Below are 23,755 nucleotides of genomic sequence, written 5' to 3'. Positions count from 1 at the left end.
CTGCATTAGAGAATATTTGGACTAGCTGTTCACTAGGTCTTGCGATACGGAATTCCTTGTATATTTTTTCGTAACTGATTATTATGGGTAGTGTTTGTTTTGATGCTAAAGATGTTCAATTTAGTTGGTAATTCTGTCTTACAGAATCTGGCAGTCCTCTTGGTTTTTTGTTTTGTTTTGCTTTGTTTTTAAAGAGTAAGATGTTTTCACCCAGGTCACAAACCATTTAGAGACATGTTTAAATATACCTTTGGAACTCCCTGCTTATTAATATCAGACAGGCACCCTCACGGTACCCTCTTTGACACCTGCTAAAAACATTTCTGTTTAGACAAGCCTGCCCAGTTGCTGATATGAACTTGCATCTGTTTCTACTATATTATCAATTTAGATTTTCAAAAGTCTTAAATTATTGTTGTTAATTTTTCCTATTGGTAATATTATCATTTTAATCTTTTTTGTAAAATCCCTTTGGGGCTTTGTTTTTCAATCTTTCAAGCAATTTATAAATCTTATGAAATAATACAAACATAACAAATAAGCAATATATAACTTGTCCAAGTGGACAATAACTAAAATCCAGGTCGGATCCATCTCATTTCTGTATATAAGGGTGGTGTTGTTTTTTTGAAGTTAATATTCACACTATTTTTGTATGCCTTTTTCAAAAAACATTTCCGCACAAGTTCTACCGTTTAAAAAACACCAAGACTTCAGATTTAGCAAGCATTTTGACATATTGTCTGAGAAGGTAATGGCAGAACTCATAGACGTGCATATGTTAAAAAGTAACTGCTTTCTGACCAGCATGTTAAGTCCAGGAAACGTGAACTTTGCATTAAAAACAAAAAACTGCAGGTCAAATGAAATACTTGAACATTCTCAATTTTTTGAGTGCAGCGTTTGTATAATCTCCTCTGGCAAAAAAAAAGAAAAAGAAAATGAAAATCTGGGTCCGTCAAGGCAGAAAAGGAACTCACTGGACCTTTGTAAGTGGGGGCTGGTCCATCAGGGTGAAGGGGGCAGTGCCCCACCAAGCGCAATCTGGACTCAGCCAGCCACCACCTGCCTGACTTCTTACAACCCATCCGCTTCCACCTCCCTTAAGTTTCAGGTGCTGTCCTTGCAGAACTCAGCAGGGAGGAGGATGGGGACACACCTGAGTGTGAACCAAACAGTGGCTCTGGCGCCACCTACTGTTGGACTCCCTGCCTTCCTCCGCACCAGTTCCAATGGGCACCATCCACCTTTTGCCCGTAAGAGTGTTTGTTATGCTCAGGTCCACCTTTTGCAGGTTTTGCAGAAACATCTGCCTGCTCACTGTGAGGACAGGATGTTGGGCTAGCCAAACTGTTGACCTGACCCAGCAGCCAGGCTCCATTAGCTATTTGTGATAATATATACAGTGGTACCTCGGGTTAAGTACTTAATTCGTTCCGGAGGTCTGTTCTTAACCTGAAACTGTTCTTAACCCGAAGCACCACTTTAGACAATGGGGCCTCCCGCTGCCGCTGCGCCGCCGGAGCACGATTTCTGTTCTTATCCTGAAGCAAAGTTTTTAACCTGAAGCACTATTCCTGGGTTAGCGGAGTCTGTAACCTGAAGCGTATGTAACCCGAGGTACCACTGTATACCGTACTTTTCCGTGTATAAGACTAGGTTTTTTTCTTTTAAAATTATGCTAAAAAGTGGGGGCTGTCTTATACATGGATAGCGCATAGTGCAAATTTCTTAAATTTGAGTCCTCCAAAATAGGGGGTGTCTTATACATGGAAAAATATGGTCTCTCTCTCTCTCTCTGAGTGTGACTTACACAAATAGTTAAATATAAATCTATAAACTTGTCAGGTTGGCAACACTTGAACAACAAATATTATTCACAAAGTCCTCCAGACGGCGCCTGCATGAAGTCCTCACACCTCTCAGTTTCACAGTCAAGATAGAAGTAACTGAATAACCAGCCAACTGCCAATTTCCAACTGCCACCTCCTTTCCCCAATACCATCTATTCCTTGTGAAATACATTCCCAATGAAATTACATTACAAATACTAACAGGCTCTTCTTTTTTGGTGGGGGGGGGGAGGAATTGGGAGCCGGGGTCAAGGCCCCCTGGTGTCTGCTTGCGTGCGAGAACAGAGGACAGCAGCCCAGATTAAGGGCCCCGGCCTGCTTTTAGTGACTCATGAAGAGCCCGAGGCCTCTGCCTAAATCTTTCAGTGACCGAAAATATAAGCAATTCAGCCCTAATGGGAAGCAGGCGCAACAAAGCGCGATCGATAGGCTGCTCCCTCCCGCCTCCCCGCTTGCGAGGAGAAAGGATTATGGTTCCACTTAAAATCCTTCTTTAAAGCTGGGAGGGAAACGATGGGTCCAAATCTGCGAGCCGGCAAAGAGCACCCCAAATCTATCTTCGGCCTCAGTGCTTGGGATTAATCTGCCAACTGGGGTCTTTGTTTTTTCCACAGGGCGAATTGGGGCAGGCTGTAAATTGGCAAGGTGTATGAAAGGCCGCTGTCACCATTTGTTGTTGTTTAGTTGTTTAGTCGTGTCCGACCCTTCGTGACCCCATGGACCAGAGCACGCCAGGCACTCCTGTCTTCCACTGCCTCCCACAGTTTGGTCAAACTCATGCTGGTAGCTTCGAGAACACTGTCCAACCATCTCGTCCTCTGTTGTCCCCTTCTCCTTGTGCCCTCCATCTTTCCCAGCATCAGGATCTTTTCCAGGGAGTCTTCTCTTCTCACGAGGTGGCCAAAGTACTGGAGCCTCAGCTTCAGGATTTGTCCTTCCAGTGAGCACTCAGGGCTGATAACCTTCAGAATGGATAGGTTTGATCTTCTTGCAGTCCATGGGACTCTCAAGAGTCTCCTCCAGCACCATAATTCAAAAGCATCAATTCTTCAGCGATCAGCCTTCTTGATGGTCCAGCTCTCACTTCCATACATCACTACTGGGAAAACCATAGCTTTAACTATATGGACCTTTGTCGGCAAGGTGATGTCACTGCTTTTTAAGATGCTGTCTAGGTTTGTCTTTGCTTTTCTCCCAAGAAGCAGGCGTCTTTTAATTTTGTGACTGCTGTCACCATCTGCAGTGATCACGGAGCCCAAGAAAGTAAAATCTCTCACTGCCTCATGGATCACTGCCTTGCTGTGGCGAAAGGGCTTGAATAACTCAGAGAAGCTATGAGCTATGCCGTGCAGGGCCACCCAAGATGGACAGGTCATAGTGGAGCGTTTTGACCAAACGTGATCCACATGGAGCAGGAACCGGCAAGCCACTCCAGTATCCCTGCCAAGAAAACTCCATGGACAAAGACAACAGGCTGTTACTGTTAGCTCTTGTCTTTTGTTCACCGTGCCCAAAAAAGGCTGTAGAGCAAGCTTGGCCAAGTTTACTCCCAACCTAAGGCTTACTTTGGATTGAGGGGCTAGAAGCAGTCACTGCCTGCTTCATTCACATGGAGGGCTTGGCAGAACCAGCCTTGAGGACTAGTAATTTTATTTTTTATTTTTTTTAAGCCACCACTTGCTTATTTGTGTGGCGGGGTTGACAGAACAACCCTTGAGGACAAATAACTTAACAAAAAAACCACCACTTGCTTATTTGCAGAACAATCTTTAAAGATGCGTTACATTTCTACTACTATTACTAATAATAATCCACTGTGTGTTTATTTGTGGGGAGGGTTTGCCAGAAGAATCTTGAGGACTAGGAACTTAAAAACAAAAACGGAAACACCACCACCATGGAAGTCAAAAGGTTTACGTTTTTTATGCCGACTTGCAGGATTCGTGGCATGTTGTTTTCCAGGCCTCCCGCAATTCAGCCAAAAATAAATAGTGCTGACAAGGGAGAGGGTGGGATAATAGGTCTGTAATCACCTAGCATGTGATTTCATGAGGGAGGCAGCTATCCATCCTCTCTCTCTCTCTCTCTCTCTCTCTCACTGGGCTCTTTCAGATGGGTTTTTAAAAGAATGTGATTTCCTCGCTCAGCAGTCTAGGGTGGGATAACAGAAAAGTCAGCAAATCTGACAGCGTTTAAAGCTCAGAGGGTTTCCAGCAGTCAGGGAACCGGGCAGGCGGCACAGCCAGGTGGTAAAGCTTTGCCTGGACTGTACCACTTGCAGCAGCGCCATGGGGGGGGGGGAAGAGAAAATATGGCAGAGACCAAATCCACCCCCTGCCCTGAATTCATCATTCCATTCACAGGCAACATTTGGGGAGGGGTCATTCCACTAATTGTTACTTCATGTTGTTTCATGATGCCACCACCCTGGTAAAATCTACCCGTGCCAACACAAGGAAAATATAATTTATTTATTGTATTTCACAAAATTTATATGCCACTTACAGTCATCCCTTGGGTTACAGACGCTACAGGTTGCATTTTTTCGGGTTACGGACCGTCGAAACACGGAAGTACTGGAACGGGTTACTTCTGGGTTTCTGCGCTCGTGCAAAAGCACTAAATTGCGCTTTGTGCATGCACAGAAGCACTGAATTGCAATCCGTGCGTGCACTGGTGCGGATTGCAAACGTGCATCCCGCACGGATCATGTTTGCAACCCGAGCATCCACTGTAGTTTTTAAAAAAAACCTAAAACTAAAACCTCAAAGTGGTTTCCAAAAAGAATGAAATAAACAGTTTTTATAATAATAATAATAATAATAATAATAATAATAATAATAATCCCCCTTTAAATATATCCAATAAGAGAACAATGAACAAGAACATCAGAAAATCCCTGTTGGACTGGGCCAAAGGATCTGGTCTTCACAGCAACCAACAAGATGTTAATTAGGGAAGCCTGAAAGCAGGACCTGAGTGCAACAACAGCACTGTCCAATTTGTGATTCCCAGAGACTGGCATTCAGGAGCATTTCTGCTTCCAGCTGTGGAGGCAGAGCATAGCCATCGTGGCTAATAGCCACAATTGGTCCCCTCCTCCATGAATTTGTCCCATGCTCTTTTAAAGCCATCCATGCTGGTGGCTGCAGGAGTGAGTTCCACAGTTCCACTATGTGCTGCATGAAGAAATCCTTTCTTTTATCTCTCCTGAATCTTCCAGCCATCAGTTTCACTGGATACCCCTGAGTTCTGAGTGTTATGAGGGAGGGAGAAAAAAGTTCCCCCACCCACTTTTTCCATGCCATGAATATTTTAAACACTTGTACTACTACTTGCCCCTACTCCCCCTTTCCCTAAAGTAAAAAGTCCCAAATTCTGCAACTTTTCCTCATGGGAGTAAGTTGCTCCACCCCCTCGATCTTTTGCTTTTATTCATTTCATGAAAATCACACACCACTTAAGACTGTAAGAAACCAACAACCTCAAAGCACTTTACAAATAAAGAGGAAACCAAAAGATTGGTTCTTCTCTTAATCCTGAAACTTTTCCAGCCCTACAATATCCTTTTTTCGAGGTGAGGCAAACCACACGCTCCTTTAAAATATCCGTTCCTTTCTGCCCTGAATCAGCTGAAAGTTGGTAGTAAGTGATGTTTACTGATAACAATTATTTTATTATTGAACAAAATCTATACATAGCTTAATTGCTAAAAACAACAACTCCAAAACCTCAACGCGATGTACAACCCCCGCCCCCAAGAAAATAAAGAAAAAAATTACAATAGTTTAAAACATTCCAAATATTAAAATGGGTTGAAATCCACATCAACTTTCTAAGCACCTCATGTCAACTTTTCCCTGTTTTTTAAAGGGAAATTCCCTTATTCCAAATAGGATTCCTCACAAGAAAAGGGAAAAATTGACAGCTATGACCTGGGTAGGCTTGTCTAAACTAGAATTTTAGCAGGTGCCAAAAAGAGTGCGGTGAAGGTGGCTGCCTGATATCATGAGGCAGGCAGTTCCAAAGTGTAAGCGATGGCACATGAAACGGTCACAGAGCCCTTACAAACGTGGAACAGGTGTTACGTGGCACCTGCAGTAATGCCAATGGATAATGGAAACGATGAGCTTGGATAGCGTCTCTCCCTCCATGGAGGGTCTTCCACCTGTGTGCGAAGCCCTCGCTCTGAAATTCCTGGGTTGCGCATGAGAGCCTGTCAACACCCACCCGTAATTCCATGACTATTATTCAATCCGTTTTCGGATCACATGGAGACTTTGCTCCGAGACAGCTGGTCTTTCTCCCACAATCTGGCAGGGCCCAGCGGGCCCAGGAAAGAGAAACAATAGGAATCGTGTTGCTTTTCTCTTTTTGAAAATGCAAGATTCCTCACTCCCCTCCTGCGCCCCCTCCTCCCCACCCGCCTCCAGCATCCTGTTCAAACGCTTGGCACCCTTAACGCTCAATTTTCTTTGTTTATTCTGAACAAGAATTAATCTGCCTTTATTGGGCGTTATGGGATAAGCTGGGGGGGGGGTGGAGAGAAAGACAATCTGTTACGAAGGGTTGTCCTACGCAAAGCAGGCCCGCTGAAATCAATGGGCATGATTTAGTTAGGTTAAAGGTAAAGGGACCCCTGACCATTAGTGTAATGGTTCTAGGGGTTACTTGTGCGTAAACCGGCGCCACACCTGGCTGGGTTGCCTGAGTGAACCTTTTCTGTCCGGACAGCCACTCGCCCGTGGCTGTCTCAATCGCTGGCAGAATCCGTCAGTGGGCGTTTCTTGAACTTCTTCGAGCAAAGAAGCTCTTTGACGCCTAGTCTCCGCCTACCCTCCCTGCGCGGAAGCCTTCTGCGCAAGGAGGGTGTGGGCAGTGGAGGACCCTTACTCTCCCCGCTGGTCCCCGGCGAGGAGTCATGGGACCGCCTCGCCGATTTCCCCATCTGCCCCCCTTCTCCACTGGTGCTACGCTGATTCCCTTCCCCAGAAGATGGGCTGCCTCTCCCCATCCCGGGACGCTCTCTGGAATCCCTCTGGAGCCCGCCCTCTCCCTCTGGCCCTAATGGCAGTTCCCTGACAATTAGGTCCAGTCGTGACCAACTCTGGGGTTGCGGCACTCACCTTGCTTTATTGGCCGAGGGAGCCGGCATACGGCTTCCGGGTCATGTAGCCAGCATGACTAAGCCACTTCTGGCGAACCAGAACAGCACACAGAAACGCCATTTACCTTCCCGCCGGAGCGGTACCTATTTATCTACTTGCACTTGACGTGCTTTCGAACTGCTAGGTGGACAGGAGCAGGGACTGAGCAACCAGAGCTCACCCTGTCGCAGGGATTCGAACCGCCGACCTTCTGATCGGCAAGTCCTAGGCTCTGTGCCACCCGCGTCCCTCACTTAGGTGAGTGGGTTCTCAATCTCTTTTCCTCTGGGCCACACTTTCAAAATTTTAAAAAAATTGCACGCACCATACCAGTTTTGCTGTGGGGAATCCCCGTGGCGGGGTGAGCTCCCGTCTTTCGGTCCCAGCTCCTGCCCACCTAGCAGTTCAAAAGCAGGTAGATAAATAGGTACCACTTTATAGCGGGAAGGTAAATGGCGTTTCCATGTGCTGTGCTGGTGCTGGCTCACCAGAGCAGCTTCGTCACGCTGGCCACATGACCCAGAAGTGTCTCCAGACAGCACTGGCTCCCGGCCTCTTAAGTGAGATGAGCGCACAACCCTAGAGTCTGACAAGACTGGCCCGTACGGGCAGGGGTACCTTTACCTTTTACCTTTATGTTAAAGGGTACGGTGGCACCATCCTCATAATAAAAACTACCGCAGAGATATCAACATTTCTGAAAGTAGGGGTTCCACAGGGTTCTAATTGTAGAGACAAGCTCCTAGTCCTGAAGGACGTGGTGGAGAAATGTGAGCAGGGTTTCGTTCAATCTCTGAATCTAAGAGGCAGGTTTCAGCAGGGGCTGCTGGCAGGCGGGGTGGCACTTCAGCACCACAGACAGCTCCCTGCCCCTCCATTCCCCACTCCTCTTCTGCCTTGACAGCTGCTTCCTCTGGCTCCCTCTTTGCCAAATAAAACAGACACGTCCACACAACTCCTTGAAAGACCTCCGCTTCTGAAAGCAGGACAGACAATGCGGGATAACCTTGGGAACGCACTTATCCTTCGACACGGCGAGAAAAAAGGCCCCTGCATTATAGTAATTCAAGTTCGTTTTCCTTATTTTCCCCCCCCCTCTCTCCTTTCTCTTTCCAACAATGAGCTTCCAAGTAGAATTACTCTGTGTCCTTCCAGTTTCAAATAATCCTCCTATTCTCCCCTCCCCCCCGCCCCGGCTTTCTCGCTTCCCCTTCGAACAATGGAGTGCGGCTTCCGAACCCGGCGTCTTAAGGGCATCTGTTGGAAACAGGCCTTTTCTCTCGAGCAGGGGAGTTGCTAAGCAACTCTGGAGAGGGGATTGGCAACGTCCCATCAAGAGGAGCATCAAGGCCATGATCCTGAGTTTCAGTCCTGTGGTGCACCGTAATGGGCTGTCTGTGGCCACCTGTTTCTGTCCACATATGCTGTCGAGGGACAGGAACTGGGGAGCAAAGATGACTGAAAGGGAGTTCCAAAGCTTCCAATGAAGGGTTGTAGCTCAGTGGTTAGAGCATCTATCATCTATCTATCTATCTATCTATCTATCTATCTATCTATCTATCTATCTATCATCTATCTATCTATCTATCTGTTGGACTCTCAGGTCAAGGGCTGCGATCAGCTACATGTAACTCGGCAGTAGAGCAGCTGTCTCCATGCAGAAGTTCAATCCACAGCGTCTCCAGGTAGGTCTCCCACCCGAAACCCTGGAGACCCACTGCCAGTTTGTATTTGCAGCCCTGCATCAGTAGATGGTGGAGAAGTGGGCTATTGATGGCTATGGGACCACCTCTCCCGGTATGCCCTGCAGAGGACCTTTAGATCCATAAATAGCAACACCCTAGAGGTCCCGGGCCCTAAGGAAGTTAGATTGGCTTCAACCAGAGCCAGGGCCTTTTCAACTCTGGCTCCGGCCTGGCGGAACGCTCTGTCTCATGAGACCATGGCCCTGCGGGATCTGATTTCTTTCTGCAGGGCCTGTAAGACAGAGTTGTTCCTCCTGGCCTTTGGCTTGGAATCAACTTGATCCCCTCCCCGTCTTTCCTTTTTCCTTTCTCCTTCTGTGATGGAACTCCTATTTGGGGACTTCCCTGGGGTTTTTTTCTGGCCCACGTAGAACCAGTCTGGATAGTTGGCCTTGGTGAAGACTTGATGTTTTCATCCCCCAAAAGTTTTTGGTTTGAGTTTCCACTGAAATGAAGCTGCATTTTAATGTTGTACTTTAATCTTGTTTTTAAGTTATATTTTAATCAATTGTTTTTATACCTGGTGTTAGCCGCCCTGAGCACAGTCTTGGCTGGGGAGGGCGGGGTATAACTAAATTTTTTTATTACTACTATTATTATTATTATTATGTCATAAGAGAAGGTCATAGCTCACTGATGGATTGACAATCACTGATGGATTGACTTCCTTCCATGAAGAGGGTCCCAGGTTCAGGACCGGGGTGCCCCCTGCCTGAAACCTTGAGGAGCTGCTGCCAGTCAGTGCTGACAATACCAAGACAGATGGATCAAGGGGTCTGAATCTGTATCAGCCTTACTAGGTTCCTGTAGGAGGCGTGAGAGAGGCTTCTAAAATGGAGAAGAGAGAGAGCTATGCATTGGAATTGACAAGGCTACGTTTAAAATGGATGAACACAACTAACTTGGGTCGGTTGATTTCAGTGGGTGTATCCTTGAGCATCCTTTTAGGTGGAAACAACCCAGAGCAGCACATCTGCAACCCTGCCATGGCAAGAACACTATTGAACTGGGTGGATTGAGGGTCTAACTTGAGGCAAGGGACCTTTCTTTGATTCTATCCCCTGCATTCCTCCTGCAAAAGTGATCAGCAAACAACAGGAATAAATTGTTCAAAAACAGCAAACAAGCAAGCAAACAAACAAACAAACAAACGATATAGAATTAATGGGACATATCCAACTAACACTGCACACACCCCAAACATTTAAAGCATGTGCACACCCAAGAATCCTGGGAACTGTAGTTTGTTAAGAGAAATTGGCACTTGGAAGGGTAAACTACAGTTCTCAGGGATTTGTTTAGGGGGCTGTTGAGGAGATGGGCTTTAAATGTATAGTGCGTACACAGTCTAAGACCTACTCAGAGAAGACCCATTGAAATGAATGGACCTAAGTTAGTCATACAATCATCAAAGCGGAAGGGACCCTGAGGATCATCTAGTCCAACCCCCTGCAATGCAGGAATATGTAGCTGTCCCATACAGGAATTGAAACTGCCACCTTGGGGTTATCAGCACCATGCTCTAACCAACTACCATATCTATTACAGTGGTGCCCCGCAGGACGAACGCCTCGCAAGACGGAAAACCCGCTAGACGAAAGGGTTTTCCGTTTTGGAGGCGCTTCGCAAAATGAATTTCCCTATGGGCTTGCTTCGCAAAACGAAAATGTCTTGCGAGTTCCTGCGGGTTTTTATTCCTTCCCCCCCTTTTTCTAAGCTGCTAAGCCGCTTATCAGTTGATCCGATAAGCCATCAATGGGCTTGCTTCGCAAGACAAAAAAACCGCTAGACGAAGAGACTCGCGGAACGGATTAATTTCGTCTTGTGAGGCACCACTGTAATGTCAATGGACCTACTCTGAATAGGGCTAGCACTGAATGCAACCCATTATTTTATTTTTAATGGGTCCACTGAACCTGGTCTCCCACCATAAAACCCCCCAGTGATGTTACCTGTCTTTGCTGTGCTCCGAGAGAAAGCCAGGAACAGGTCTGACCTCCACCCGCGAAAGCCTCTTAACTGGGTCTCGTTTGGGGAGCTCCGAAGAGGCTGAGCGGAAGGTGCTGAAGTCGTGGGTGCCCAGCAGGAAGGCCGCTGCCTCCTGCATGGCCAGCGGGTTCAGATGGCTGAAGTGAAACAGGGAAAAGACTCTGAGAACAGTGAAGGAACACAGGGAGCTGCTTCACAGAAGGCGAGATCATCTAGGCCACGGTTTCCCAAATGTGAGCCTCCAGCTGTTTTGGGGCTACAACTCCCATCATCCCTAGCTAGCAGGACCAGTGGTCAGGGATGATGGGAACTGTAGTCGAAAAACAGCTGGAAACCCAAGTTTGGGAAACCCTGATCTAGGCAAGCCTTATGCCAGCCTGGGGGTCCTCTGGTTGTGTTGGACCACAACTCCCATGACTCGGCTGGGGCTGATGGGAGTTGTGGTCCTACCATAGCCGTCAAGCGTCCCTTATTTGACGGGACAGTCCCTTATCCCAGCGCCATGTCCCGCTGCTGTCCCTTATTGATGATGTCCGTAAAATTTCCCGGGTTTCAAAGGAAGCAGCTCCTCTCCCTCCCTCCCAGCCAGCCAGGGAGGAGGGAGGCTCCAACTGTGTTGCTTGGCTGTGTTGCTCACCCGATAAGGAGCCTAAGAACGACTGGGGGTGGAGCTTGCATGCCTTGTGCAGATCAAATTGGCCGTGTTGCCTGGGGACTCGCCTTTGCTCAGTGCTTCGCAGCAGAGAGGTGACAGTGGTTTTCCTTACTGCATCCCCTTTGCCGGGTTGCTGCGCTATGGGAACCACCACTTGAGGCTTTGTTTGGCTGCTGGTTGACTAAAATCCCTTATTTTCGAGGCTGCTGGTCCCTTATTTTCAAATCTGTAAGTTGACAGCTATGGGTCCTACACACCGAGAGGGCCCCAGGTCGAAGAACATCTCAAATTTGTTGTTGGACTACAACTCCCATCATCGCTGACCACTGGTCCTGCTAGCTGGGGATGCTGGGAGTCCACCACAGCTGGGGACCCAAGTTTGAGAAGCACTGGCTTAGTGTTTGAGCATCTGCCTTGCAAGCAGAATGCTCCAGGTTCAATCTGCAGGCAGGGCTGGGAGAGTCTTCTGCCAGAAATCCTAAAAAGCAGCTGCCAGCCAGTGTAGACAGCACTGAGCTAAATGGGCCAACGGTCTGGTTCTGTATAAGGCAATTCCTCTGTTCCTCTAACGATTCTGCAGTATATAAATCAGCCTTAAATAAATAACTCTAAATAACTCAATAAATAGTAGGCACCCAGTGCCATTGATGTACCCAACTCCCTGACCTACAGGGACGCGGGTGGTGCTGTGGGTTAAACCACAGAGCCTAGGGCTTGCTGATCAGAAGGTCAGCGGTTCGAATTCCCGCAACAGGGTGAGCTCCCATTGCTCGGTCCCTGCTCCTGCCAACCTAGCAGTTCGAAAGCACGTCAAAGTGCAAGTAGATAAATAGGTACCGCTCTGGCGGGAAGGTAAACGGTGTTTCTGTGCAGTGCTCTGGTTCGCACGAAGCGGCTTAGTCATGCTGGTCACATGACCCGGAAGCTGTACGCCGCCTCCCTCGGCCAATAAAGCGAGATGAGCACCGCAACCCCAGAGTTGTCCGCGACTGGACCTAATGGTCAGGGGTCCCTTTACCCTTTACCCTGACCTACAGATCCCTCAATGTCACAAACTCACCCTCGATACGTTGCCCAGCAGCGGTTCCGCTCAAAGACAGGCAGCTCCAAATGGTGAGAGCACCCGGTCGCCACCCGGTAGACGTATGTCCTCGACCGGGCCGAGAAGCGGGCATGGAAGGTGCTGGGGACACGACGAGCACCCAGGATGCTGTTGAGAGAAAGAAAGGAGGGTCCTTTTCTGAAATGTAGATGGGGAAATGGGTGTGATTTAAATAACAAGGGTCTGGTTCCCAGGATCAGTTTGCATGAGCCTTATGTTCTAGAAGGTTTTGACCTTTAAAGCCCTATGTGGCCAAGGACCCACCTACCTACAGGACCGCCTCTCCTGGTATGTCCATGGAGGACCTTAAGGTCCACAAATGACAACATTTTGGAGGTCCAGGTCGCAAGGTGGTTTGATTGGTCTCAACTAGGGCCAGGGTCTTTTCAGTACTGGCACCGATTTGGTGGAATGCTCTGTCACGAGAGACTAGGGCCCTGCGGGACTTGACATCTTTCTGCAGGGCCTGCAAGACAGAGCTGTTCCGCCTGGCCTTTGGTTTGGACTCAGTCTGACCCTTATGTTTCCCTCCCCTTATGGTTTTGATCTATGGGCTACTTTTAAAACGAGTCTGCATTTTAAATTGCATTTTAACCTGTATTTTAAATTGGGGTTTTTTCCCCCCCTATTACGTTTTTACTGCAATTTTACTGGTGTTAGCCGCCTTGAGCCTGGCTCTGGCCAGGGAGGGCAGGGTATAAATAAAATTTATTATTAATAGTAGTATTAGTATTAGAAAGGGGTCTGCAAACCTCTTGCCATAAAGCTGCAACTTAGCCTTGTTAACTGCCTCAGATTTGTCCAGCCCACGAAGAGCACCAGGCCCTGTGATTGGTTAGAAGTCTGGGAAGGCCCATTGCTCAGGGGTAGAGCATCTGCCTTGCATGTAGAAGGACTCAGGTCCAATCCCCAGTATCTCCAGGTAGAGCTGGAGGCACCCCCAGTCTGAAACCCTGGAGAGCTACTGCCAGTCAGAGCAGACAATACTAAGTTAGCTTCCTATGTTTGGGGAGAGCGGGAAGTAGCTCAGTGATAGAGTACCTGCCCTGTCTGCCTGCCTGCCGAAGGTCCCAGGTCCAACCCCCAGTTTCTCCAGGTAGGGCTGGGGAAACCACGCCTACCTGAAAGGCTGGAGAGCTGCTGACAGTGGGTGTGCACACTCTGCTGAGAAAGGCGGGCCCATAGGCTTGATTCTGTGTAGGGCAGCTCTCCAGGCACCTAGAAGGCCCTGCACTTTGCAGGTGTCAACGGTCAGCTGATCATCAGCACCTGCAAAGGCATGCCTTCACCTGTTCCCTGCCTGACACACATTTGTGTGCTGAAATTCCTTGCACAAACCCACACATAATGGAACACCAGGGGGGAATGAGTCCTGTCCTACCCTGACATGCTAGCTCTCTAAGTGCAGGGCACCACAGGGCTCAACATGCAGCTGGCCCTGGATGTAGGGGGATGGCTTCCTCAGCCACTAGCCTGGCGGCTTCCTCGCGGCATCTCAGGATGCAGCCCGGCCCTAGACGGAGTCAAGTGTCGGAAGCAGCAGGGAAGGGGGGGGGGGGGCAGGAAGAATGACCTAGTTTTCTTGTCTCTCTCTTTCTCTCTTTCTCTCTCTCTCTCTCTCTCTCTCTCTCTCTCTCTCCATCTGCTGCAGTGAAGCGATTACCAGCCATTTGAAAACATCGCAGACAGGATGAGACGCTCCTGGGCAGCCAGGTGTGCATTTGCTCAGGGTTCATCCACAGTGTGGACATTTGGATCCCATGCTGGGGTCAGGAATGCAGGAATAAAGGAAGCTGCCTTGGATTGAGAGCTGGGCCATTGGTCCAGCTAGCTCAGAACCTAAGAAGAGCCTTAAGGGATCAGGTCAGCAGCCCATTGAGTCCAGCATCCTGTTCTCACAGTAGCCAACCAGATCCCTGTGGAAAGCCCACCAGCTGGACTCAAGCACCAGAGCCCTCTCCCCTCCTGCAGCTTCCAGCAACTGGTATTCAGAAGCATTGCTGCCTCCAGCTGTGAAACAAAATATCCTCCAAACATCTGGAAATGAAATATTACGAATGAGCATCAGCTGGTTCCCAGAGTTCCCTTGGAAGAGGGGTTGATGGATAAGCCAGTCTGGGAATTGAAGCTCTGTGAGGGGAATGGGGACCTCCTAACAACTCTCAGCACCCTTATGAACTACAACTCCCAGAATGCTTTTGGCTGTTTAAAGTGGCATCACGGTGCTTTAAGTATATGGTGTGAATGTGGCCTAAGAAGGCCTTATCCCAGCGGATAAAGCGAAGCAGAGGGATCCAGGCAGATGTTCCAGCCTTTCCTCTCCTTGCAAATGCCAGAAAAAGAAATGTAAAAAAAGCTTCCGCTGAGAGCAAACAGGTGGATAAGATTACTGGTCCCCCTTGGCTCGAATTGCCATGACAACAAAATGGCTCCCACGAAGGCCTCTCAGAGCACATGGATGGCAGCCACAAAACAGAACGAAGGCAGAAGAGAGCAGGGAGACGGGCCATTAGGAGGAGAGGCAGCAGCGGCTGCTAAGCCCTGGCAGCCAGATTAGCTTCTGGGGAATAACAGGATCACTGGCCGTGTAAAATCCTTTTAGAGGAGATAAAGCACCAAGTTAACGCTGGCCGGGGATGGAGGGGACGAGGGCCCACTGAGGACATTGAGATCATAGTCTCAGCGTTGCCGACCTGTTGCAGGATGGGCAAGGAGAAAGGCTGCAGCTCAGTGGGAGAGCGTTTGCCTTGCAGGAAGAAAATCTGAGGGTCGATCCCTAGCATCTCCGGGTAGGGCTAGGAGAGGCCTCCTTTCTGAAATCCTGGAGAGCTGCCGCCACTCAGTGTTGACAATTATTATTTGTTTAGGGCATTTGTGCTGGACTCTTGAGTCAGAAAGGCTCCCCAAGCAGCTTATATGCCATCAAAGCAAGACGTGCCCTACTTGCAGGCTGGGATTCTCAAAATGCGAAACAAAGCATGACATGACATACAAGGGGAAAGCGACAGGGTCATCTAGTCCAGCCCGCTGCAACGCAGGAATCTCAACATGTGGTCCCCCATTCAGTTTGAAGCCATACCATACCCTGCTTAGCTTTGCAAATGTGCTAGCAGTTAACTGACCAGATGGCACAGTTTAGGGGCAAGGAGGTTCCAGATGGAGCTGGAGTTCTGGCAAACCTGATGGAATGAGCCTTCTGCTTTGTATTTCTCCCACTGAGGCAGCCTGGTGGAAAGTTTGCTCCCCAGATGACAGTGGAACCCACACATGCAAAACTGAGCCCAGATGGGCCAAGGGTCTGGGGTTTGGTACAAGGCAGCTGCCTTCTGGGTTTCTATATTTTGGGAGAAGGCCATAGCTCCTTGGCACCAGAAGGTCCTGGGTTCAGTCACCAAAGGCACCACAAGGTAGGGCTGGAAAGACCCCCTGAAACCCTGGGGAACCGCTGCCAGCCAGTGTTGACAATACTGAGCTTGGAGGAACGTCTTGAGGGGTGTGTGCAGCTGGGCAGAGATGACCTTTGCACCCATTGCCCCACCCACTTTTGCCTCTGGCCCCGCCCATCTCAGCCTGTGGTCCCTGGCAAGTTGCCCAGCGAGAATGCGGCCCTGTTATGGAGCTGGTAGGAGGGCAGCTCCCTTGCCCCCCAAAAGACAAATATGGGGGGGGGACATTGGGACTCCCTAGAGCCTTGTTTTGACAGCCCCGAGCTAAAAGGGATTGGGAGGATCTGCCTGACATTTATTCTCCACGACGCTTCCGAGCTGTTGTCATGGAATCCGTATTAACGTGGGCACATAGCAAGCCTCAAGCACACCTACTCCTAAGAGAGACTGCTGCTGGCCAGGGGGGAGTACACAGATGGAAATCGTCTTTTGTTTTCATTAAGATGTTACATAAATTGGCTCTCCCCCACCCATCCCGAAAAGGTGGGTACATTTCCACTGTGCCAAAGACTCAGGGTGGAGTTAGGATGACTCACCTTCTTCACCCCATGAGATCACAGTGTGTAAATGGGGGGTGGATTGGATTTTACCTTCAGGGACTGAGTTTTCACAGGTGGGTGGGGCTGCCCAGCTGCCCATTGCCTGATGATGTCGCCATGAGGCTGGGCAGGTGGCCAGTTTTAGCCCACAAGGACTGCAGGGAGCTGTGCGCTGCACTTTGAAGCCACGATGATCAGCTGATCATCAGGGCTTTAAAATACAGGGGATTGGCTTATGGTCGGGACTGCAAGGCTTTGCAATCCTTCTTCATGTGAGTTGCAGCTATGGAACTCGCCCCTGCAAGAGTCAGCGGCGACCTCCCACTTGGATGGCTTTAAAAGAGGCCTGGACTGTTAAGTATAATTGGTTTAATTGACAATGAAATGAGAATCTCTGTGTATTGGTGAAAAAGTTTCAATACAGGGAGATTCTACTGAAACTTTAGAGAAGCAAGAAGAGCACTCTGAACCCTTGCTGTGTAAAAGTTTGAATAATATTTTTATGGGGTCTGCAGAATGATTCCTTCCAAAAGGATTCAGTTCTTACGCTTCCAGTCGCTTCAAACTGCACAATATTAATATCTGCAATGTGGACAAATTCACAGAGGATAAAGCTGTCAACGGCTACTAGCCACCAAAGTTGGAGGCAGTATGACAAAGTAAATTGCTGAGAATTGAAGGCAGGGAGATTGCTGCTGCAGGCTTCTCATGGGAACATCGGGCTGGTCAGTATGAGAACAGGATGCAGGACTAGATAGGACAGTACCTGCCTGCATTTGGCTGGCTCTCCTTATGTAGTTCAGTGGCTTGGCTTGCAACCCCTCCTTTTGGCCTAGCTGCATCTTTACCTGCCAGTGGTTAGAACTAGAATAAAGGTAAAGGTAAAGGAACCCCTGACCATTAGGTCCAGTTGCGGACAACTCTGGGGTTGCGGCGCTCATCTCACTTTATTGGCCGAGGGAGTTGGCATACAGCTTCCGGGTCATGTGGCCAGCATAACTAAGCCGCTTCTGGCAAACCAGAGCAGCGCTCGGAAACGCTGTTTACCTTCCCGCTGGAGTGGTACCTATTTATCTACTTGCACTTTGACGTGCTTTCGAACTGCTAGGTTGGCAGGAGCAGGGACCGAGCAACGGGAGATCACCCTGTTGCGGGGATTCGAACCACCGACCTTCTCATGAGCAAGTCCTAGGCTCTGTGGTTTAACCCACAGCGCCACCCCAAAAAGCCCAAAAGGGCTTGGGATCCAAATACCTAAATGATGTCTCCACCAGCTTGGGCCTTATGCTCAGCAAGGGAGGCCCGGGTGTTGCCCCGGCTGCTGGCTGGCATCGACCCATGACAGGGCCTCTTTGGTGGTGGCTCCCCATTTTGTGAAAGGCTTTCCCTGGGTGAGGTGCATCCCCTCTACCATGAAGCTCACTGGGTGGCCTTGGGCCAGCTGCCATCTCTTAACCCAAACCACCTCACAGTGTGGTTTCTGTGAGGAAAATGTGGGAACGGGCAGAAGTGTGCATGCCACCCCAAGCTCCTTGGAGGAAAAGTGGGATATAAATGTATTATTATTATTCATAATAATAATTGGCTATAGGAGAAATTTAAAAGCATTCTTGTTCGTTCAGGCATCTGATAGCTTATTGATATTGGCCATAGGGACCTTGAACTTAGCAACTTGGAGGGTAAATGATATCTGCTAGATACCTCAGTTGGTAGAGCATGAGACTTAATCTCAGGTTTGTGGGTTCAAGTCCCATGTTGGGCAAAAGATTCCTGGATTGCAGGACCCTCATGGTCTCTTCCAACTGTACGGTTCTCTGTTCCGAGAGCTTTTGAAATGGTTTGAGTCGGTTTTTAAATGACCTTCATCGTTTTTATTTGTTTCACTTTAAATTGCTTTTGATGGTTGACACCATTTAAAATGTTTCGAGCTGGTTTTTAAATTACAGTTTTGCTTTGACCGATTTTATAATAATAATAATAATAATTATTATTATTATTATTATTATTATTATTATTATTTATTATTTATACCCCGCCCATATGGCTGGGCCTTCCCAGCCACTCTGGGCGGCTTCCATAAAAACCAAAAATACAGTAAAATATCACACGTTAAAAACTTCCCTGAACAGGGCTGCCTTAAGATGTATTCTGAATGTCAGGTAGTTGTTTATCGCTTTGACATCTGCTGGAAGGGCGTTCCACAGGGCGGGCGCCACTACCGAGAAGGCCCTCTGCCTGGTTCCCAGTAGCTTTGCTTCTCGCAATGAGGGAACTGCCAGAAGGCCCTCGGCGCTGGACTTCAGCGTCCGGGCAGAATGATGGGGGTGGAGACGCTCCTTCAGGTATACTGGACCGAGGCCGTTTAGGGCTTTAAAGGTCAGCATTTTCTTTTGAATTGCATTGTTTTTAATTTTGTGATGGTTCTACACGTTGGAAGGAAGAGTAGGACAGAAGCTGAAGAAATAAATAGCTACTCCACCCTTGTTTCTTACCCTTAATGGCCTCGAGGGGGGATTGTCAAATAGAGACGCCAAGCATGGTTTGGTGCAAAGCATTGCCCCCACTCCCGGTCCTCAGTTTGGCCAGGGGTGACGGCTTTGAATCCTTAAATTTGGAGCAGATTATGAGGCACACTGTACACCCTTTGGCCGTTTGGAAGGGAGGGTGAGCCATGCAGCTACACAGGTCTCCAAACCTCCCTAAGCAGAGGCCTCCAGCCCTCACTGCGGCAGCCAGCAACACAGAGCGAAGAAAAGTGGGAGGGGGCGGCTCAGAGGTAAAAATTGGGGAGAAGAGTCAAGCCTAGGATCACATTTCCCTTTCCAAACTTTGTCGGCAAGAAGGGCTCCGAAAGGGCCTGGCTCCCCACCCAGGTCTCCTTCTTCTGCCATCAGAAGAAGTAGTTTTCTCAGTGCGGGAATATTTAGAGAGAGGAGAGGTCTCCGTTGCTGGACTCTTCTTGGCTGGTTTTCCTCTCAAATGCAAAGCAGCTGAACTGTCTTCTGGTGTTAAGAGAAATATTTGCGTGCGGGACAGAGGGGTAGAGAGGCAGCCAGGAGAACAATAGGAGGAAGAAAACATGGCCTTCCATCCGGCATTGAGCCTGGAACTTCAGAGGTCTTAGCTGCCAGGCTGAGAAAGTTTTTCCTGCACCTGAGGCCTGGGGGTGCCCAATGTGGCCCTCCGTGACTTTCCATCTGGCCCTTGGGATGCTCCCCAGGCTACGCCACCCCTCACTGACCCTCCAGAATGTCTTGGCCTCACTGGGATGTGCTTGAACACAGTCTAGCCTCCCGCTTGCCTGGGTGGAAGGCAGAGATTGTGCAAAGCCAGCCTGCTCTGCAAGAGTAGCATCTACACCTGTTGCTCCGCCCACTTTTGCCCCTGGCCCCACCCACCTGTGGCACGTGGCCCTTGGAGGGCCGTCCTGAAGGGAATGTGCCCATTGGTCTAAAAAAGGTCCCCCAATCCTTTCCAATTCAAGTGGAATAAGTTGCTAGTCCTCACTGTCAACACTGTCCTTGGGGATGCACCTGCGGCGCAGGTAAAAAACAGGGTTGGGGCCTAATGCTGGCTCTCTTCCAGATGCCCTCTTCTAAAAACAGTGCCTGAACATTGTATCGGGGCCTCTGGAGCCCAATGGAATGAGCACTTGGCAGCGCTATTCCCCCCACAGAGCTACAGTTAAATCCCAGAGCAGTTTAACAATCCCTCTTCCCAGGGAACTCTGGGAACTGTAGTTCTGGGAGGGAGAGGATCTCCTGCCAACTCCCAGTACCCCTTAGAAACTACAACTCCCAGGATTCTTTGGGGGAAGCCATGCCTGTTCAAAACAGTGCCGCAATGCTATAAATCCATGGTGTGAGCATGGCCTAGATCCACTAACAGGAATGGAGATATCTAACTTAAGTCCATTTATTTTAGTGGGTCTACTCTGAGTAAGAAACCGTTGGGTACACACCTCTATGTGCCTAAGCAACCTCAGCAGATAGGAACCTTAAAAAAAAAAACAACTTTAAACTTTTAGGGAACTTTAGTTTCAACTGGATGTTGAATAAACTTGCAATTATTAATGGGTTACAGTTCTGAATTTTATTGTGTTATTATTTTCCTTAGTGGGCAGGGCAAACCGCTAATCTGAATAATTCCTTTTTATAGGGTAGGGTAGAGAGCACTGGAGATGAGTTTATGGAACCAAGTGGGGGGGGGTAGCCTGGAAAAATTAGGGAACCACTATTTTAAATATTTGCACTGTTACCTGATGAACAGGAGATGTTAGATTCCACCCCCCCTCCAACCCTGGAGGAAAATTGGAGAGTAAAAACGAAACAAACAAACAAAAAAGACTGACATCAGCCCTACCAACCTGAATGTGATGCATCTGCATCTGAGCCAAGCTGTGTTAAACAAAACAAGGATTAGGGTGGAAAAGCAAACCCGGGGCCAGAGAGCTGGGGGTGTGGGAGGGGAGAGGGAAGATGGACGGGTCGACAATCAGAACTACTTGCTATTCTTTGTGCAAAGCAGGGGCCAGGCGCCAACTGGACTCTCTAATCGGCCTTCTGTTTCTTTCTTTCTTTAAAAAATAAAATAAAATAAAAAATTCAAGCCGCCGGAAGGCAGACGAAAGCTCAATGCCCTCCACAACAGAGGCAGCCAACTCTCGCCTCCACTTTTTACACAGTACCGTATCAGCACACATGGCATTTTGCAGCATGCAGGAGGGCAGGTCTCTGCCCGGAGGGGCTTCCAATCTAAAAAAATCCAGCATGGTCAGCCTTTACTAGGGACTGAGCCTTTAGTGTGCCAGGGCCCTGCCCCATGGAACTCCCTGCCACCAGAGGTTCGGCAGGAATAATTCCTGCCTTCTTTTAGACCAGTGGTTCCCAACCTTTTTAGTATGGTGGCCCACAAGGTCAGAGTCAGTTGGCAAGGTGACCCATCAATTTAATGTTTGTTGCATTTTCATCCCACTTTTTTTTCTCCCAAGGAGCTCAAGGTCACAAAAGTGGTTCTCCCCTTCCTCATTTAATCCCCACAACAACGGCCCTGTGAGGTAGGCTAGGCTGCGAGGCAGTGAGTGGCCCAACGCCACCCAGTTGAGAGCTTCATGGCTGAATGGAGGATTTGAACCCTGTTCTCTAAGGTCCTGGCCCTACACTCTAATCACACTGGCTCCCCATTGACGGTAAGCCAATGAAACAAGAAGTTGTAAGATACTGTATATGAATCCTACCAGCTAAGAATTACAAGCAATTATTTCAGGAGTTAAGGGACGCGGGTGGCGCTGTGGGTAAAAGCCTCAGCGCCTAGGGCTTGCCGATCGAAAGGTCGGCGGTTCGAATCCCCGCGGCGGGGTGCGCTCCCGTTGCTCGGTCCCAGCGCCTGCCAACCTAGCAGTTTGAAAGCACCCTCGGGTGCAAGTAGATAAATAGGGACCGCTTTCTAGCGGGAAGGTAAACGGCGTTTCCGTGTGCAGCTCTGGCTCGCCAGAGCAGCGATGTCACACTGGCCACGTGACCCGGAAGTGTCAGCGCTTGCCCCTGGCCTCTTGAGTGAGATGGGCGCACAACCCCAGAGTCTGGCAAGACTGGCCCGTACGGGCAGGGGTACCTTTACCTTTACCTTATTTCAGGAGTTACAGTGGTACCTCAAGTTAAGTACTTAATTCATTCCGGAGGTCCGTACTTAACCTGAAACTGTTCTTAACCTGAAGCACCATTTTAGCTAATGGGACCTCCTGCTGCCGCCGCGCCGCCGGAGCACGATTTCTGTTCTCATCCTGAAGCAAAGTTCTTAACCTGAAGCACTATTTCTGGGTTAGCGGAGTCTGTAACCTGAAGCGTATGTAACCTGAAGCATCTGTAACCTGAGGTACCACTGTACTGATAAAGCCTGCAACTGATTTACTTAAGCTTTGTAAGATACAGTATCTTACAACTTCGCAACCCACAGCTTGGGAAAGGCCGTATTAGACATCTCCTAAAAACTGTGATACCCTGGTCAGGGCTTTGCAATTATTTACTTATTGCATTTGCATCCTGCCTTTTTCTCCACTGAGCTGAAGGTAGTGTATAGAGTTGTCCTCCCCATTTTATCTGCACAACAACCCTGCTACGAGGTCAGTTAAACCAAGAGGCAGTCATTCCCAATGACTTTCAAAGCCGAGTGAGGATTCGAACCCTGGCCTCCCAGGTCCTAGTCTAGCGCTGTAACCATTGTACCACATAGGCTCTCAAATCCACTTGCATTTCTTCCTGCCTACCAGTCTCTACTGATGCTTTTATTTACAGTGGTACCTCGGTTTAAGAACTTAATTCGTTCCGGAGGTCTGTTCTTAACCTGAATTGTTCTTAACCTGAAGCACCACTTCAGCTAATGGGGCCTCCTGCTGCCGCTGCGCCACCAGAACACGATTTCTGTTCTCATCCTGAAGCAAAGTTCTTAACCCGAGGTAATATATCTGGGTTAGTGGAGTTTGTAACCTGAAGCGTATGTAACCTGAAGTGTATGTAACCTGAGGTACCACTGTATAGTGTACACTGACTCTCCAGAGAGACGATTATCATTATTATTATCATCATTATCATTATTATTATTATTCATATACCACCCTATACCCATATATCTCAGGGCGGTTCCCAACATAAATCACAATATAAAAAACACAGAATACATAATAAAAACAGATTTCTGTTCTCATCCTGAAACAAAGTTCTTAACCCGAGGTACTATTTCTGGGTTAGCGGAGTCTGTAACCTGAAGTGTATGTAACCCGAGGTACCACTGTGTTTCAAAGTCATTCTGCACGATGCACAAGGTCTTGCTGAGTTTTTATGAATGAGTGCTGTCAAATCCATCAATCAATCAATCATCAATCAATCAATCGCAGGAGCTCAGATACACACACAACCCTGGCAAGGATCCCTCTCCCCCACCTCCAAAAGTCTTTGGAACAGTGGAGTCATTTCCCTGACTTAGCGGTGCCTCTGTGTAAGGGGGTGGTGAATCTACTTATGCAACATCTCAACAAAGGAGGGAGAAGAGCCGTACCGCAAGGAACGCACAGCCCTTGGGGAGCAGGGGAGCTGAAACTCGGGACTGTGCCCACGTTGCATGGGATCCATGACAACTGCTAGAATAGCATAACAGAAAATAAATGTCAAGAAGATCCTCTCATGCCGGTTTGCTCAGGGCTGTCAGAACAGAAGAAGTAGAGTTTGGATTTGGTATCCTGCTTTATCACTACCCAAAGGAGTCTCAAAGCGGCTAACATTCT

The 23,755-nt window shown here is 48.5% G+C and overlaps 1 protein-coding gene across 4 annotated transcripts in view; it reads right to left on the bottom strand.

Annotated features, from left to right (window-relative positions):
- Positions 1 to 23,755, bottom strand: part of PUSL1 (pseudouridine synthase like 1) — a 69,246-nt gene that overhangs the window by 29,340 nt on the left and 16,151 nt on the right. For all 4 annotated transcript variants that reach the window (XR_014567437.1, XR_014567438.1, XR_014567439.1 and 1 more), the window contains exons 4-5: positions 12,450 to 12,599; positions 10,698 to 10,871 (exon numbers count right to left, since the gene is read on the bottom strand). Coding sequence is in view for 1 of the 4 variants with exons in the window: in XM_083752833.1 (XP_083608959.1) it covers positions 10,698 to 10,871; positions 12,450 to 12,599 (324 nt within the window). In the remaining 3 variants the exon portion in view is untranslated. The remainder of the gene's footprint in view (positions 1 to 10,697; positions 10,872 to 12,449; positions 12,600 to 23,755) is intronic.

Source organism: Podarcis gaigeae (assembly GCF_964106915.1).
Source record: "Podarcis gaigeae genome assembly, chromosome: 8".
NCBI classification, from domain to species: Eukaryota; Metazoa; Chordata; class Lepidosauria; order Squamata; family Lacertidae; genus Podarcis; species Podarcis gaigeae.
Note: the sequence above shows the minus strand (reverse complement) of the source record. Positions and strands in the feature narration are given on the sequence as shown.